Here is a 17531-nt window from a genome sequence, read left to right on the forward strand (position 1 = left end):
GGAGGGAGGGAAGGAAGGAAGGAAGGAAAGAAGGAAAGAAAGAAAGAAAGAAAGAAAGAAAGAAAGAAAGAAAGGAAAGAGAAAAGAAAAAGAAGAAAGAAAGAAAGGGGGAGAGACAGAGGGAAGGAGGGAGGAAGGAAAAAAGAAGAAAAGAAAACCAAGACCTTTAAATTCTATGTAGCTTCCCTATTTGGCAGATGCCCAAGCAACTACAAACCACTCCCAGGCCCAGTGGGGGCTGTCTGGGGACGATCAAGGCAAAGCCCAGTGGCGTCATCACTAAGCCAAGATCCAGGAAAGTCACAGTGTGTGTACCAGCATCTGAACAATGATAGCAAAAGTACACCCGAGGAGGAGCCAACCAGGTTGGCATGTTTGATCCGGACATGGCTGGCTGTTGGGAGTGAACCATGGCACAAGCAGGAATTTAAGTGTCCTCCTTGTGCTTATGATACATCTGTATCCCATGTTTGAGATACAACTGTAGCCATACCCCTCTGATCTGGAAGCTTTTCTTCCTATGAGACTCTGACATGGAATTTGGGGAATTTCTTTAGTTACCCTATGTGAACACTCCTCTGTCCAAAGCAAGCATGGCCAGTCTCAGACCAGTTTTCATGGGTGATTTTTTTTTATTATTATTTTGTTGAATTCAATATTTGAATACATTCAGTTTTCTCAAAATTGAGACAATTTGACAAGGTGATTATCATACTTTTTTTTTTATCAGATAATCTGGTGAAAGGAAATGACTTGGGTTTTCTTGTTTGTTTATTATCTGTGGCTATTCGGGCTTTCTTGTTCTCTAGTCTCGGGTGTAGGATCAATGCCACTGAATGCTGAATAGTTGAGACCGTGCTTTCACTTTTAGAACTCACTCTGATCCGTTTTTTAAAGCTTATGGTTTGAGCCATGTTCTTATATAGCAATGCATGGTTTAAGTATTTTGTGAACAACGCAAGTTGTTATTGTAAGCCTGTCTGTAAAATTCAAGATTTCTCTTCTCTGTTTTGCTGTGTTCTGGTGAAGCACATGGCCTCCTGGGAGGCAAAACCACATGAAAAGCACAGAGGTTGGGCACATCCGAGCCTTTTTTCTGCTATTCCCTTCAGTGGCAGATTGCCTCGATGTGCCCTTGGAGAGGCTGACTACACGGAGGACTTGTTGGAATAGGTGAGGAGACAAAGATGATATGGACAGGACTTGGCCCGCATAAACCTCCGCAAATAATCACATTTTTTTTTCTGTAACTATCTTCCCACAGGAGATTGTATAGATACCTGCCATGACTTCAAACTTCCACAGTTATAATTTTAAGAAGGAATTTTCACATCCAAATTATGAAGCTTGTAATTGTCAAAGTCACGGCCAAGTCTCTGAGGCACTTTCAATACGATATTTGTCTCTTAGCCACTCTGTCTAACCCAGCCCACCTGTTCAGACTGCAAAGCTCGGATAAGAATTCAAACCCAGGCTGTCTGTGATTTTCTCCAGCGCTCCAGGGAGCAGCAGAGGAACACAGCTCAAGGGAAACGAAATCTCTCAATTCTCTCATTTTTCATGTCTTACTCACTGGTCAAAGACTTAATATCTAATTAATAAAAGTAATTGTGTCCTTGGAGGTTTTTTCCTTAATGGATCTAGATTTTAATAATCTGAGTCTGGTCTACCGCCAAATTCTTTTAGAACACTGGTCACATCCAGGTTACCCCTCAAATCATTCTTTAAATACCACTCCTGAAACATTTCTGCTATAGAGGTCTGAAATGCTGGCCAGTCTCTGACTACTAGAAGTGGTTTTTCCTTTATTTGTTAACAAGACACAATTGCCTTCAGTCCTGAGCCGAAGTTGATGCTAAATATACAGTCCCTGGAAGAGGTGCAGTAAATTATTTATCTAAACACAAATCAAATACCTCAGCCATGCTGATCTTCTAGAAAACATGATTCAAAAGAAAATAGAAAAAGCCAGAAAGACTCATCATATGTAGACTTAAATCCAAAGCAAGGGGTATATTCCTTGACAGTTTTCAAAGATGAGGTAATGCCCATAGCCAGCACAGCTCTGATAAGGAAGTTCCTTCCTCTGTTTTCAAGGGCAGAGTCAACCTTAGCACAGAGAAGAAAATGCCACCTCCATCCCTTTATGACTGGTGTCAACCGTAGATTCCTGTCTGTGCTGGGCAGACTCTGGTCTTTTCTAGACAAACTTCGTGCAATTCTATATATTAAGCAACATGTCATTTAGTTAAATGGCAACACATTGGAGCCCCACAGCCCTGGATGCTGCCTCTTTCAGCTGAGTCTCCATACAGTCATCTTCTGTTGTATCAAAAATGTCTGCCTTAGACTGAGCTCGTGGAAGCCGGAATAGACCAACACTGTGCCCCCATTTGATGTTGACATCAAAAGACCTGAAGGACACCAAACTACTGACTAGACTGCACCCCATGACCTTTCAAGGCAGCTAAGTACACATTAACACTCTCGTGGATATATAAAAGATAGAAAAGTTATATCTTTTAAAAAAGTATACTACAACCTTTTAGAAAACAGTATTTTCCGGCAGCATGGAGGTTGCTTTTTAATTTTTCTTTAGGTCTGTTTTCTTTTGTGGGGAAAGGGCTTCAAAAAAATCACAAATGCATTGCCACGTCTACCTGGAGCTGATCGGCTGTGAAGCTGGTCCGAGCTCTTTTGGCTGGCTTTGGATGATTGACGTCTTGCTCTGTGAGAAGGGCTCCTTCCACAGTAATCCCATTACCTGCATTTTGAAAACAAACCATCTAGTTGGTAGCTCAGATGGATCTATACTTCTATACAGCCAGTTTCCTCACACACCTTGGCCTCTTGCAATGCACCATGCATCTTTTAAATTGGTAAAGCTTTTTTTTTTTTTAAAGAAAAACTTGCTGCAAATAGACTATAAGAGACAGTACTTATAGCCTTGTGCAATCTACCCCAAATGCAGTAAATTAAAAGTATATATCTCTATAAAAATAATTTTAAAAAAGTATATATCTATGCATAGAAAATAAAGGCTGAACCCAAACTCTAGGCTGCTGCCTGAGACTATAGTGTGGATGTAGAACTAGCTTTGAGGCCACGCTTTGGCTGTAAACCAACAGCTGGAGTCTTTTGCTGGCAACGATGCTAACTTTACCATCATTGTTCCCTGTATAAAATAATGCATTAGAACTGCCCTGGGGTGAAGTCAGGTTTAATCTCCTCGCTCCCCATCCTGAAAGACTGAAATTGTGCTCCTCGCTCACCGTTCTCCACTTCTCTCTTTAGATTGTCCAGCATGCAGTCAAAGTGCACTCTACAGAGGACCTTCTCCTCCACCAAGGCGAACTCCTCTCCTGTGGACAGTTGCCTCTTGCAAGAAAAGCAGGCAAAGCAGGCCAGGTGATACACGTTGCCCTTGGCCCTGCGGACCCAGTCAGTCGAGTGGATGTGCCTGCCACAGCGGGAACAGCGGGTCCCATACCGTCTGGACACAGGAAGGAGGCATGGTGAGGTATTTTTCCGGGCTGACCTCAAACAAACACATCATCGTGCTGTATTGGAATTATCTAAGTTAAGTATTTTAAAAGTGAAACAAGAATGAATTCCTCTTAATATCAATATGGGAAGCAGTTGAGACATGGTCCCAATTCAAATCTTTCTTAAAAACAACGCTTCAAAAGTTTTCAGATTTTTTTTTTCTAAAATACATGAAATAGTAGTCTCAACAGCCCTTACATTGTGTCAACCATTAAGGCATTTACAGGTTTTCTAGAGATTCCAGATATACACGCACACTCACTCATACACACTCCAGGTTGAAAACCTTGAAGGATAAAAATATGGTAACCCAAAATAGAAACAATGACTAAAATCCAGTTGAGGGGATGAGCCTAGCTCATGGTCGGGTGTGTACTTAATAATGCACACTGGGTTTAGTCCCCAGTGCCAGAAACAAAACAAACACAAAATCAAGCTGAGATGATTCGGGGTAGCAACTAGTGCTAACATATTTAAATTGGAAATTATCAGAGAATGTACAGAATCTATATTCCTCACCCTCTGGAGCGAGGAGCTAAAATTCAGAGGCTTCCCAGCCATGACAAATGGCCACTTCGCCTGCCACAGAAGTGTGGAAATGGAGTCTAAAACTTCCAGAAACATCTGTAGGCATTCTTAGCAAGACACAAGAGCAGAAGGGAATTTTTATGCTCCCAGTATTAGTGATCATATGCCCTGCTCTGTCTCCCAACTCAGTCACTGGTGGACAAGGTTAGCATATCTGCCTGTATCTACCCGGGAACCATTTTTTAAAGTATTGCCAAATTAATTGGAGCATTAAATTCTAAAAATGAACTTCAGAACATATACCAAAAAATCCAAAACCCGAAAGAAATGGATTTTTAATGAATCTTTAAAAAGAATCAAAAATTTTTCAAAGGGTGTTTAATATAAAAAAGTAAACTCAGCACACTGTAAGTTGAAGAGGAAGCAATTGTTACTAACGCTTTTAAAATGGAAAGCAGCTCTGGCAAGAACTGTACATTTTTAGTAATTTTAAAGACCATTTGATTTTATAAGATAGACTGGATACTACAAAGCCGTGCTCTAAGCTGCAATCATATAGAACTCTGATAGAAGTCTTTGAAACCTCATCTACACCACAATTAGCAGACTGTCTAGCAAAGTCCTGCTAGACAGAGCTTTGCAGTGAACTTTTTCTCATTTCGGAACGCAGACAAAGAAGAGACATGACCACAGCTAAAGCAGTGCTTATGATCACGTTCACACAACTCTCCACAGAGCAGTGCATCCTGGGACACACCTGACGCAAACAGCCACGGGGAGATCCCTGTGAGAATTGTAACGTTTAATATCTTGTACAAAGATAGTCTCGTAACCCAAAGGCGAAGAGCAGAATGAAGGTTCGGCCTCTGGCTCGACCTCTGGCAGAGTAACTCAGTTTGCTGTATTTATGACAGTTGATTAGTTTGTCCTTTGAATAATAGTGTAGCTGATTATAGCATCCAAACGCCTGGCACCTTGTTTGTGACCAGCATCAGTTCTTGCATGATGATTTCATCCCACTCCACCACTGACTTTAAACAAGAGGCACCGCAGCCACTGAGTGTCTCATCCTTTACGGCAGACCCCACGAGTCTCTGTTTTGAATGCCCCAAACTTTCGCCCTCTAGTTTGGGAAAACAACCCAATATGAAGTTTTATTTAGACAATTCCTAAAGGAAGCAAACTAACATTAATTTAGTTTTAGTACAAATTATACTCCATCCCCCGAAATTAAGAGGTTGACCCTGATGCTTGAAACCTCTAATCTCAGCACCTGAGAGGGCCAACACAGGACGATCCTGAGTTGAAGGCCAACCTAGGCTATGTAGCAAGATCTGATCTAGAAAGGAATAATTTGAAATATATCCTAAAAATTGCCCTTGAGTAATCAAACTGTATGCAAAAGGCCCTGTTACAAAAGTCGTTTTTAAAATAATGGTCTTGGGGGGTGTTTATTAAAAGGAGAACTTGGCAATATACCTGAAGTAATCGAGTTTACAGAAAATGTCTTTATCCTTAATGTAGCAGCTCGTGTGCCTTCCCAGGGATGTTCTGCAGACACTGCAGGAGAGACAGCGGACATGCCAGCATAAGTCATTCACCTGCAAGGGGAGAGTGAGGGTGAGCAGCCCGGTCCACACTGCCTTCTGAGCCCCAGCCACGCTCTGAACGCTCTGAATGCCTCCACCCAAACAGCACCCTTGACATGAGCATGCATCCGGCTATAGTCTCTTCTAGACTCCAACAAGAACCCAGACTCCTCTAGGCCACAGTTCAAGCTTGGTTTTGTTTTTACATGCTTCTGAAGGATTTGGGTTTTCTTCCATATTCATTTTCTCTCTCCCTTCCTCTCTGAGAAAACCTGAGAGAAAATGTTTAGTCTAGAGTCATATATACGGGTTCTGTTTCTGTCCTTACTCTAATCCTTTCTATAACCTGGTAGTTACACGGAAGTCAAGACAAACCTTTTGACCTACAGTTTGGGCAAACAGCTGTGAACTGTGCAACCCATCAGTAGGAACAACAAAGACAGAGAATAGATTTGTAAAACACCCCAATAGAGAAAGCAGGCAATACCCTTCCCTTATACATCAGACCTTCCTAAGGTAGAGTGCAAGGATGCTGTGCCTCCTCCCCTAACATATACAGCTACAGAGAGCAAAGTGCCCAGGAGGAGGGGATGTTGCTAGCCCAAGGAATGACTGAGCTTCTGGAGAAAGAAAGATAGCAGATTAAGGTGGTTTTAAATGCACCCAGGAAATATGTTTACTTGTACTTCAAGTAGTGAGACAGTGGTATTTAATCAAGTAGGGCACTCTAGACTTTGACATGGGAACAAAACAAATGACCACTGAGGTTACCTGAAGGTTATCCCCCTAAACACTGCAGTTCAGTCCCCCCAGTGGAGATGTATGTCCAGCTGTGCTGGCCTGCAATGCGGATCCTGGAGTGTGTTGATCAGCAGACTGGGACTAAGTAGGTTTGTACTTTCACGCTAGCAGCCAGGGTGTTTTACTGACAGGAGGAAGATATAAATGATACTCTGAAGGAAACACTGTGATTTCTAACTACTTATGAACCTCTTCCCGAAGCAATGTTTAATTTCTGATGAAAATTTAAGTTTGGGTCTTTCTTCGAAAGAACTATCTGTTCACTAGATAAAAATAGTTACTTGGATTAAAATAGAATAAAAAGACATTAACCAAACAGAATACTTCCTGGAAGCAGAGATGTATCTTCCTCACGTTTTCCCCTAAGCTGTATTCAGTCCAAGCATCTGGAGCATCCACCACTGGAGGCCTTCTTCCCATCACACCAGGCTTTTGTTTTGTTTTCTAAAACAAGGCTTTAAAACAGAGGCTGGAGCCTCTCTCTAGCTCTACATGCGCCAGACCTCAGGCCTGGCTTGACACCTTTCCTCAAGGTTTCTTTTGAAAAAGAGAAGAGAGCTGCTTAACATTCCCAGTCCTTGCCAGGGAATAAGGAGGGTGGGTGGGGGGAACTCTGGGAAGGTTCTGGAAACTTTTGCTGAACTAGCATCAATCCAATATGGCTCCACACCAGGCTAGGTTAGGACAGGACTGTAGAGGGCAACAACCACAGCTGACTCTTTTGTCTGACATTGTGCGGCTGCTCCACAGGCTGGTATTTTTTTTTTTTTCATAACCTCAAAAGCTACATCTATACTGGGTCAAATATTTGCTACCAGTGAGAAGTTTAGATTCAAACTTAATAAGGAGCTAGCCCTTCAGCTTGGGGTAGGCATGCTGAGAGTTCAGAGTGCTTAAATGATTGTATGGTAGAAAATTTCAGTTAACTTATAAATCCTAGTAGAATATGATTGTGTGTAGAAAACTTTCCTAGGTAGACTCCTGTCCAATTACAAAAGAAAACTTTACAGAACCACATAGACACACAATTTTTATATAATATGAAGACAAGCATGAACAATGTGTAAAATTATACAAGGTCAATGCTAGTGTCTGAGGCAGAATTCAGACAATACATCTTACTGTGTAGTTATTTTCTACATCTCTGCTGTGAAATGTTGAAATTTTCTTAAGTCGGGTCCAGAAACACTGCTCCAGGTTCTGGTAGTCACTGAGAACTTTGTTTCAAACAAGAAGCTGTGTTGACTCAGTGCATGGTTTTGTGGACGAAGCGAAATGGGAAATGGGATTTTAAGAATGCAGATTTAAAGAGAAAGCCAGGTTAATTTTCCAGCTTCAAGAATCAAATAAAAACATTAGAAAATGTTTTCACTCAAGCCTCTTTCCGTGTTTTATCTGGGCTCCAGGAAGTAATATTCACGTTCCACCCAGAAAGCAGCCTTTGAATGTTGACATTAAGTTAACGAAACCCACTAATTCACGTTTTGATCTTTTATTCTCTGTAATTAATCCTTCTGAAAACTGAAGCTCAAGGAGGGGGACAGAAAGTGAACTGGTTTGCAACTAATTTAGTATATTGGAAAGCATTGTTTTACATAGTGGTTTTTAAAAGCTATTGAAGTTGGAAATCCAATGTGTTCAGATTAAGACACACAGGGGACCAAGATCCTGCCTGACAGGACACGGGTAACTGCAGCCTGCCAGAATCTCAACTGCAAAACCTCCCACCCCCAGTGAAAGAGTCTAAGAGAAAGTTAAACCAAATTAAGACAGTCAACTCTGAAACCACCCCGTGAAACACTTCAGCTGAGGGTTTTATATGTGCACCAAACTTTACAGCTAGACTGCCCCCCTCCCCGCCCCCAAGCCCTGGTAGGACATAACATCACTGTGCTTAGCAAGATCTAGGAGGTACCGAAATGGCTTCTAAAGCTTTATATAAACTTTTGCTTTGGGAAGGTTCCAGGTACCGGTAAATAAACCTATGACCGCGATGACAGTAACAGTTCAAAACTAAACATCTTTAAAGTGTTTTTAGTTACAGAAGGAGCCGCTGTGAGAGGGAATAACACACGGAACTGGGACTAGTCTCTGTAGACAGCAGCACGGGTGTATTGGAGAGGAGGGACCAGTTTGCAGAGTACGGGATTTTTAAGTAAGCAAAAGTCTAGGCTTGGAAAACAAACAAAAGCCTAGGCATCTGGTAGCTGTCCCAGAATGGGTGCTGGTTCCTCAAGTCCTTTTTTTGCTGTTGGTGACCGAGTCCTCCGTACATTCGGGGTGGGGTTGGGGAACCCTCATTTACACTGTAGACCCTATCCCTAGACTTTCACAATAAGGAAAATCCGATAGTTCCATATCATACTTCTCGCTGTGGGCCTTAAGAGTGGTGGACTAATATGCTGAGAGGTTGACACGAGGTGGGGCACTTCCCCCCGACCTTCACACTGACTCCGTCGGGGCTCACCATCCTACCTTGAGGAGGTATTTGTCCACAATCTCCAGGCCGCAGCTGCTGCACACACACTTGCCTGGCGGGCACACGGAGCCCGAGGCCATGGACTGGGGCGAGGACGACGGGGAAAGCGGGGCCGAGGAGGAGCAGGAGTCCTCGTCCCCGGCTCCCTCGGGATTCACCTGCAGGAACAGCCGAGCACTGGCCTTTCACGTCCCACCTCCCCACGGGGCAGCCCAAGGACTGTCCTCCGTCCCCAGCCTTCCCCATCCGCACTGTGGGATTCCCAGACCAGCAGGACCCCTGGAGCCCCGCGCCCCGCCCCGCCCAGGGAGCTGGGGGTCCCCACTCGGGTCGCCACCCCACTCACCAGTCCTTCTTCCCCAGCGCCTTTGCGGGTCCTCCCGGCCGCCAGGGCTGCAGGCCGCCCGCACTCCTCCGACATGAGCCCGGGGCACTGCGCCGCGAGAGCGGGAAGGCAGGGAGGGAGACAGCGGTCAGGAGCCCGCGGCGAGCACGCGGCGCCCGGCGGCCGGGGCCCCACCGGGCTCTTGAAGGGCGCGCACGAGGGCGGCGCGTGCAAGCGCCGGCACCTGAGCCCCGGCGCAGCTGGCCGGCCAGCGCGCAGCCTCCCTGGGCCGCCGCCGCCAGCGGGCGACTCGACGACTGCGCGGCCGCTGCTCCGAGCTCGAGCCCTGCGCTCACCCCGGCGCGCCGGCCCCCGCCCCCCACCGGGGGTACCCAGCTAATAACCGGCCTCGGTGCACAAAGCGATTGCTTTCTAGACGTCAATCACCCGGGAGCGGGGAACACCCGGCTAAAGGGGGCACGGGGCGGGGGGGAGGTGGAGTGAGAGAGAAGAAAAGATGACTGAGGAGGGGGTGGGGAGAGAAACTTGATTTCTTTAATAACCTCAATTAAAAGAGCAAGACACACATATATTTTTTAAAGGGGGGGCTTTTTGAATAGGATAGCCCAAAAGGTGAAGAGGTTTAATCGGATACTTGAAAGCTAATTACAGTGGGATTTAAGAAGCCTGGTGTTTGTTCCGACAATTTGAATGAAAATGCTTCAGATTAAACGGAGCCAGCAGCTCTTTGGTAAACTTGAAGCAATTAGAACCGTAAGCGATTTACACTGGTTTCTTTAAGGTGTGAATTGCCACTTAGTGCTCAGTAAGTCAACATTTTAGCTACTAAAGGATTATTTTTAACCAGTGCAAAAGCGAGCCGAATAATGGAAATATCCAGCTGAATTTAATTTGTTCCATTAAAAAAAAAAACAAAACCTCACCCAATGCGGGTCAGAATATTTTAGAGCACGCGGACGCGTCGCTCAAGTGTCCCCAAGCCCTGGCTGCACTTTCAGTTTTGTTCTATAAACGAATGCAGTCTCTCTGAGAAGTCTAGTATAGGGCTAGTGGGTCCGCGGATTCCAACAGCCCACACCCCTCGCTTTTGCGTCCCTTTGTCTCCTTTTCCTCTGTCTTCCGAAAGCTCCAGGTGGGCCAGGGGCCGCACGCCTGGGCATCCCCAGCGCAGCTGCTCCCGGGCGCGTCCTCGCGGACAGAAAGCATCCGGGCAAAAACTCTACCCGCAACCATCAGACAAACACGAAGCCAGCAGTACCTGCCCGTGTCCAGCCGATACCCCCCACACCAGCCCCGCTCTCCAACAGTTTAGGAACTGGGTTCCACCATAAAATGCGAGCACCCACGGGTCGTGCCTCCGGAGTAGGTGACAGCTTGCCAGGTCTCCCCGTTAGGTTAGCCTCGTACTGCGAAGTTTGCCCCTTTGGTATTTCCAATGAAATCGTTCTTTTGACCGGTTCTAAGAGCGGGCGGGCTCTGGAAGACCCAAGTCCCCAGGTCTGTCGCCGCCGGGTCTCAAGCCCCACTTGCACCTTATCCCTGGCAAGAGCCAGCGTTCAGCAGAGCGCAGCCATTGGTATCTGGTGCCATGAGACAAACACCTAGACCCCCGGCCCCTGCCCCAGACTGCCGCGAACAGCAGGTCACATAGAAAGAATAAAAGCAGAACTCACGTTGCCCCGTGAGCGTCTTAGGCTCCAGGCTTCGTCTCCCAAATTAGAGTGTCCATGCCTCAGGTTAAGTGAGCCCGTGGGGAGGGGACGCAGTGATTACTACCTAACGCTACTACGTAATAAAAAAAAATTGTCAGGTCTGGAGACGAGGCAGTGACAGGTAGTTTCCCAGCCTGGTTTAGGAGCAGGACAACTCTCTTCTCTCAAGGAAACTCCTATTCAACAGATCCCGCCCGGTGAAGGCTCGCTTACCTTCTCGCGGGGAACCGCCAGCTCCGGCACGTCCTTTCCCTCCAGTTTACACACAAACATCTGATCGCTCTTCCAATACATGGCCCCGCAGGCGCTGCTCGTCACATACCAGCTCCAGAGGGTCAGAGGCTGTGGGTGTCCGCAGTGTCCCCTCCTCCGCCCCCAAAGGCCAAGGAAAGCTAACAGACAGGACAGCGATGCCACCAGTGTGTCTCGTTCCAAAAAGGCCACGGTGACCGTAGCCACTCTCTGACCCACTGTTCTTAAGACTCCTCTCTCAGCCACACTAAGGCCTGTCCCTCCAGGAAAAGAAGTGTTTTCCAGAGGGTGGAACCTCGCAGAGAGGAGGGGGTGTGGGGGAAAGTCTTTTCCTTAAGGGACAGCCTCACCTCCTTATGAAAAACCCGCCTTCTCTACATGTTAAGATCTTTATCTGCACCAGACAACTTACCCTGAGTTCAGTGTTAAAGGTGGGGGGAACGCGGATGCCCGTTAACTTGACTTTTTTTTTTCTTTTTAAGAATACGCTTTCTGCGTCTGACTTGTTTTTAAGTTCTCGCTCCCCAGCCAAAACCTAAACAAAGATTCCGGTTACAGCTCTTTCAGCGGCGCACGGAGGGAAAGCGGAGGTCTCCTGGATTCCCAGGTCTTAGGTCTCCCTAATCCTCACCAATATTTCTCTCTACATTTTCGAAAGGTTTTCCCGTTAAGATATTGAAGGGACAAACGAACGACTAGATTTGAAATCAAGGATACAAGAAAAACGAAAGTATGTTACCGATTTTTTATTTTCTTTAATTCTAGACAAACCGTATGCCACAGATAGACGAGTCCTGGGCTGCTGCGCACTCCACATTCCCGTGCTTAAGTGTGAACGCTTGAATGTGAGTAGGGTAGAGATAATTTTTATCTGAATTGGAAAGTGTGAGGTTTTTTTGTTTGTTTGTTTATGAGGTCTCACTTTGTTTATAGAAGAAAATTTTTGTAAGAAGTTATTTTTAAAAATTACTTTTATTTCTTATTTGTCCCTTTAGATAAGCAAAAGAGAAACGTTTGGGATTTAAGTGATATAAGAACATCCTGGAGTCAGTTTCTCAAGCCTTGTAACAAAACCACGCTTTGTTTCCTTAGTTAGACAGAAATATACGTAGTGAAACACAAGGACAAGCAATCTTACTCCCTTGTCTTATTTTAGTGGGAGAAGAACCCAGACCAGCCATCAGGGGCTAGTGGAGGGGCCAGCAGCACCTAATGCTAACCACACTTTCTCTGGACAAAATGAGCCTTGGGGTGGGCAGGGATTAGGAGTTTGGGTTTTCTTTGATTGCCCCTTTCCTCCTTAAACACAGAGGACGTTTGAACATCTCGGCTCTCCTTTTCAGCCATTATATACACTTTCATATTAGCACCCTCTGGCCGATGCCCATCAGGAGATCTCCATTTAAATTTAGCGTGGAGTATGAGGGACCTGAGATTTAAGAATAGACTGTGTTCTGGTAAAGCATAGAATGGTGGAGGTTTGGACCGGCTGCCTGAAAAGCTAAATAGTGGTTGTTGTTGTTGCTGCTGCTGCTGCTGCTGCTTCTGCTGCTGATTTTCGTCAAAAGCGAAAATCAGGAGTGGGTAAGGGAATCCACATAATAAAGTATTTTCCATACGATTCTGATCAGAGATGAGAGGAGAGAGAGAGAGAGAGAGAGAGAGAGAGAGAGAGAGAGAGAGAGAGAGAGAGAGAGAGACTGGTGCGGAATGCTGGCTCCAGCAGGTCGGGCGTTGGACCGACTCCCTGGATGAGGAACTAAAACTAGAGTCTAGCTTGGAGAATTACTTACAGTCTTTTGTGCTAAAGGATTGCAATGTAACTCTGAAGTTCCCTTTGCCTGCTAGCGAGAATGGTCTGTGCTGGTCAACTGGAGAGCCCAGCGTGCTAGAGCTGTTTGGGGGACATAGGGAGGGGGCGCCGTCGTGTACGCCGCCTTTCCACCCACTCTCGCCTAATCAGGCTGCTCTCAATCAGGTTTTCAACATACTAATCTTGATCTGAGAGCTCCTATCTCTGCATAAGTGGAGGAAATGATTCTTTTTTAGAGGCTTCCGGGCTTAGAGAAGGAGGACCTCAGACTGGAGTCTAAAGGGCTGGTCTGGCGTCCGCCCTGCTCCCGGCGCCCGGCGGGACTGAGACCTCACCAGCGGCATAATTGCCTGTGTCCAGCACGCTCCAGGGGTTACCCCGTGGTAAGTGCGTTCCCTGTCCTGGCCACCGAGGCTTTGGCTTGGGGTTTGGGCTGGAGATGGGGCGGAGCAGAAAGTGAAAGTTTTTACTGGGAAAGTCAAGGCTGAGTTGCGGGGTCTTGGGCCTAATGACCTTCTGACCCTGCGTATACCACTTGCCTAAAAAATGTTTAGCTTCTCCTTGCCTGCAGGCAAACTAGAGCTCGCTGTTCCTCGGATCGGACAGAGAAAAAGTTCGCCTTCTGCTCTTTCCAAGTTTAAGTGTTTGAGGTAAAATTTACAAAGCACTTTTCTTAAAAAAAAAAAAAATCAGAATGAGAGTTTTGGCCTCCGCAAGCCAATTGAGATCAATTTTGAACGAAACACAGTAAAAATGTATATATATATTATCTTGCTTGTCTGTAGGTGGGAAAATAAATCGGCCGTGCCTTGTTGGTGCCTTCCTATTGGACTGAAATTTCTAGAAGCCACTGTTCATCAAATGAAAACCAGAGAGGAAGGCCCACTAAGAGGTCTGCCAACACCGTGGATTTCCTGGCTCTCTCCAAGGATTGAATGGGGTAGGAAAGAAAACTATGTCTGTTCCGGGGCTGTGCGGCTCGCTTGCAAGTTCGGAGGCACTAAGTGTGCCCTGCTAAACCCTTGGGGTGGGGTGCAGGAAAGGGTCTGGAGCCCGTTGAGCCAGGCCTTCGTCTAGGATCCAAGAAAGAATCTACCCGACACTCAGAGCTTCCACCTTGGCGAAGAGCTTCCTAATTGGACGGCGAGCTGCTGCGAAATCTGCAGTCTTCTAATTACCCTTCTCCTCCTCCTTGGCGATTCCTATCAAAGGCATAAAATGGTATTTTCACACTCTGCTCGAAAGGCAGGAGCCGTTTATGAACATCAAGCATCAATGGGGCAGAAAAAGGCTGCATTGACAGAGGTCTCTGGAGTTCGATATTTAAAAGCAATAGATCCGAATTAGAAAATTATTACTGTAGTGAAAGTCCCCGCCAATTTAACTATTGAACTCTGCGCTTCTGAGCTCCTTGTGCTAACTACACTTTTGAAGGGACTTATCCCGGAACTTGAGCAAAAGGCAGGTCATACTCTGGTTCTCAGCTTCTAATGTTGCCCTCTCTGGAGTTGCGATCCTCCAGAGGGCTGGCAAGGACTCACAAAATCCTAGTCTAGACAGGGCTGGAACCTGGGGAGAAGCCTAAGTGAAGTAGCTACAGTGTCCTGACCAAAGTCTAGCTTGGCACTTTCTCCAACCCAAGACCGGAGAGATTCACTTCCTAGTACCGCGCCTCTGCACAGTCGACCCAAGGATTCTGGGCGGTAATGTAACCCAAGGATTATCTGCTGCACTAGGGTAATGTGTGACCTTGGCTCCCAAGAAGGAACTGTCAATGTCCCTGATGTGAACGCTCAGTTTTGATCACCCTGAAACTGCATGCAAGACACTTTGGATTGTTGCCCACTTCGTGTGCTCATCGGAGTCTGGAAAGTGGAGAAAAGAGAGCGTCCAGAGGTTTTGTTTTGTTTTGTTGCTAAAAGCCGGAGGCTAGGAATCTGCTTCTGCACTCTGTGGCACAGAGGGTGAAACTTGCTAACTTTGAGACTTAAACTGGATCCAGTCTCAGGGGGAAAACAGAGGTGAGATTATTCTAGAAAGAGAAGGTCGCCAAGAAGGTGGATGCCTGAACACCGATCTGCGGATTTTCTGCTAGTTGAGGCTGAGAACCTGGGGGTGGGGTGTGTGTGAGTGACTTTCTTTCAAGGGCACACACACACATACACACACACACACACACACACACACACACACACACACACACTCTAGGTACCCTGGTGTGCAGAACAATGCGGCTCTCCTTGACTCTGTGGGAAGCCTTCAGGTCTCTATGAAGATAAACTCTGGAGATCCGAGGTAGGAGAGCCAGGCTCTCCTGTTAAGGTTACTGAGCCTGCACACAAGCAGAGGAAACCTGGGCCCAGTAAATGAGCAGAGAAATGAAGTGAGAAAAGAACTTGGGGGCCATTGGAAGCCCAAAACTAATGGAAGGGGCTTCCTGGAAGACTCCATTTATGCAGTGTGACATCCTCAAACCCATAGTCTCATCTAAAGCACGCCTGTGATTTGGAAACGTGGGTGTTTTGTGCCTTTTGTCATGACCAATAAACCAGGAACCTCGGAAACTTGACTGCTGTTTTTGTAGGATCCTGCCTGTGTATCGGGGAAAATGAGAAAAATCCAACTAATATTCTCCACCACCCCTCCAGTTTTCTTACAGGTTCTAGGCACTCCCCTCTCCAAGGCGATCCAGCTTTGAGCTCCCTGGTTTGGGAGGGTGGAGACCCAAGCCTGGAGGTGCACCCCCACACACTCATACTTCACCCAAGTCACCCTACCCATCCTGACTCCATTCCTCCAGGTTCCATAATTGGAATTAAGCCTCAGCCAGGGTGGCAAGAAAGCCACGCTCAGTCTCAAAGCAGCAGCCCAGGCGCCAAGGGAGTTTCTGTAGCCTGGAGTGGGAGCACAGTGTACTGTGAGGGACAGCCTCTGATTCCCAGAATTTGATAAAGGTTGCTAAGGGAAATAGACTGTCCTGGTGGCCAGCAGGATGCCCACAGCATTGGTGTCTGTGGCTCCTTCCCTCAGCAACACTTCTCTGTCATGTTCTGTCATTTCATATCTTAACAGATCTTATAAAAGCATGCGTTTGCCATGAGTGGCCGCAGCAAAACTCTAAACCATATTTTTTAAAGTTAAGAACTTTATATGTGGATTTCAACTACAGGAGACTTGGCCCTTGTAACCAAGGTAATATTTCCCTCCAGTTCCTTGTCTCCCCCCTTTCTCCTCTCTCCCTTCTTGCTTTCCTTGGGATGGGGGTGGGAGGTGTTAAAAGGCTAGGTGATGTGCTGTCTATTAATTCGAGGTTTGGAGCTAGTCAACTTGCAGTCGGGTATTGAGGAATTTACTTTAAGACCTCAGTTTTATCATCCACACGATCTTTACCTAAGGGTACCACTAAGAAGTTGATATATGAATGTAAATAATGCTTGAATAAGTGTTCACCCACACAGTAGGTCCAGTGTGGATGCAATTCTCACCTTCTCTGCCTATTCTCCCATGCTTCTCTCAAGAGGGCTGGGGGCAGAAGCATTACCAAAGCATACAGCCAAGAGGTAGGAACAGGCCAGGTTCTTGACTGTCTGGTGTGATGCATGCATTTGGCCCTGTTATGGCTTCAGGTAGATCTGTTGTTCTAAGCAGGTGTGTGTCTCCAGGAAGTTCTGAGGCTCTAGGAGAGAGCAGTCAGTCTGCAGCCCCTTCTACTGGGAGTTTTAGCTCCCCTGCTCCCCTCTGTGGGTTCCAGCTTTCCCAAACTGCTCTTTTCTCCCAGGTTTATGTGAGGCTAATCTTATGCCATTCAAAAGCAGGCAGCAGGGTTTCTGTGAATGAGTGCAAGCATCTGAGTACCAAGAGCGTGCATGATTGTAGATGTGGTAGATACCTTATCAACTGCCCCACCAGCGTGTGCTCCAGAGCACATTCCAAATTTTAACTTGCTCAACAATGCTACACGTTCAAATCATGGAAGCTGCATTTTTAGTCTTTCAGCCATATGGCTCTTTTGGGTGAGTTCAGAAAGGCACATTTTAGTATATGTGTTTGTGACTTGATTCTTTTTAGAGTTCAGGAGAATTGGTTGTGACCCCCTCCATCCCTTTCCTCCTGGGAGTTCTGTCTGCCTCCATACCCCTAGGTAAATAGGTTCTGGTATCTAGTGGTGAAGTATGCTTTATTCTACTTCTATGGACACCTGACCAATAACAGCAGGGAACAACGGAGAATCAAAAAAAAAAAAAAAAAAGCCCCAAGAGGGGAAAATGGAGTGAGGTCTTAAACCCACAGTGAAGCCTTTGTTCTTCCCTCACAGATGGTGTTTACTTTCATAAATGGATTCATCCTGGATGAATCCAGCAATAAGTGAATCTCTACTAATAGTGGTGTAGAAGGTGAGACCTCTCCTGTAACTTCTCCTTTAAATTCGACTACAACTGGCTCTGTAACTATAGAATATGAAGAC

At 46.1% G+C, this 17531-nt stretch overlaps 1 protein-coding gene and 1 long non-coding RNA gene across 3 annotated transcripts in view; one reads left to right on the forward strand and one right to left on the reverse strand.

The window, feature by feature from the left end:
• Window positions 1-11503, reverse strand: part of Lhx8 (LIM homeobox 8) — a 23748-nt gene extending 12245 nt beyond the window's left edge. Inside the window, exons 1-6 of one of the 2 annotated variants that reach the window (XM_021158321.1) lie at window positions 11215-11503; window positions 9290-9376; window positions 8940-9101; window positions 5554-5675; window positions 3273-3493; window positions 2661-2764 (exon numbers count right to left, since the gene is read on the reverse strand). In XM_021158321.1, coding sequence (XP_021013980.1) covers window positions 2661-2764; window positions 3273-3493; window positions 5554-5675; window positions 8940-9101; window positions 9290-9376; window positions 11215-11295 — 777 coding nt within the window. In that variant the 5' untranslated portion in view covers window positions 11296-11503. Of the gene's footprint in view, window positions 1-2660; window positions 2765-3272; window positions 3494-5553; window positions 5676-8939; window positions 9102-9289; window positions 9377-10962; window positions 11034-11214 lie in introns of those variants that run through there. The other variant, XM_021158323.1, reaches the window with a different exon arrangement.
• Window positions 11504-11758: 255 nt separating this feature from the next.
• Window positions 11759-15627, forward strand: LOC110290603. Its single transcript, XR_002377467.1, has 3 exons — window positions 11759-11983; window positions 13303-13449; window positions 13852-15627. It is a non-coding gene; the product is annotated as an uncharacterized LOC110290603 (long non-coding RNA).
• The last annotated feature ends 1904 nt before the right edge of the window (window positions 15628-17531 follow it).

This window comes from Mus caroli, chromosome 3 (assembly GCF_900094665.2).
Source record: "Mus caroli chromosome 3, CAROLI_EIJ_v1.1, whole genome shotgun sequence".
Classification (NCBI taxonomy): domain Eukaryota; kingdom Metazoa; phylum Chordata; class Mammalia; order Rodentia; family Muridae; genus Mus; species Mus caroli.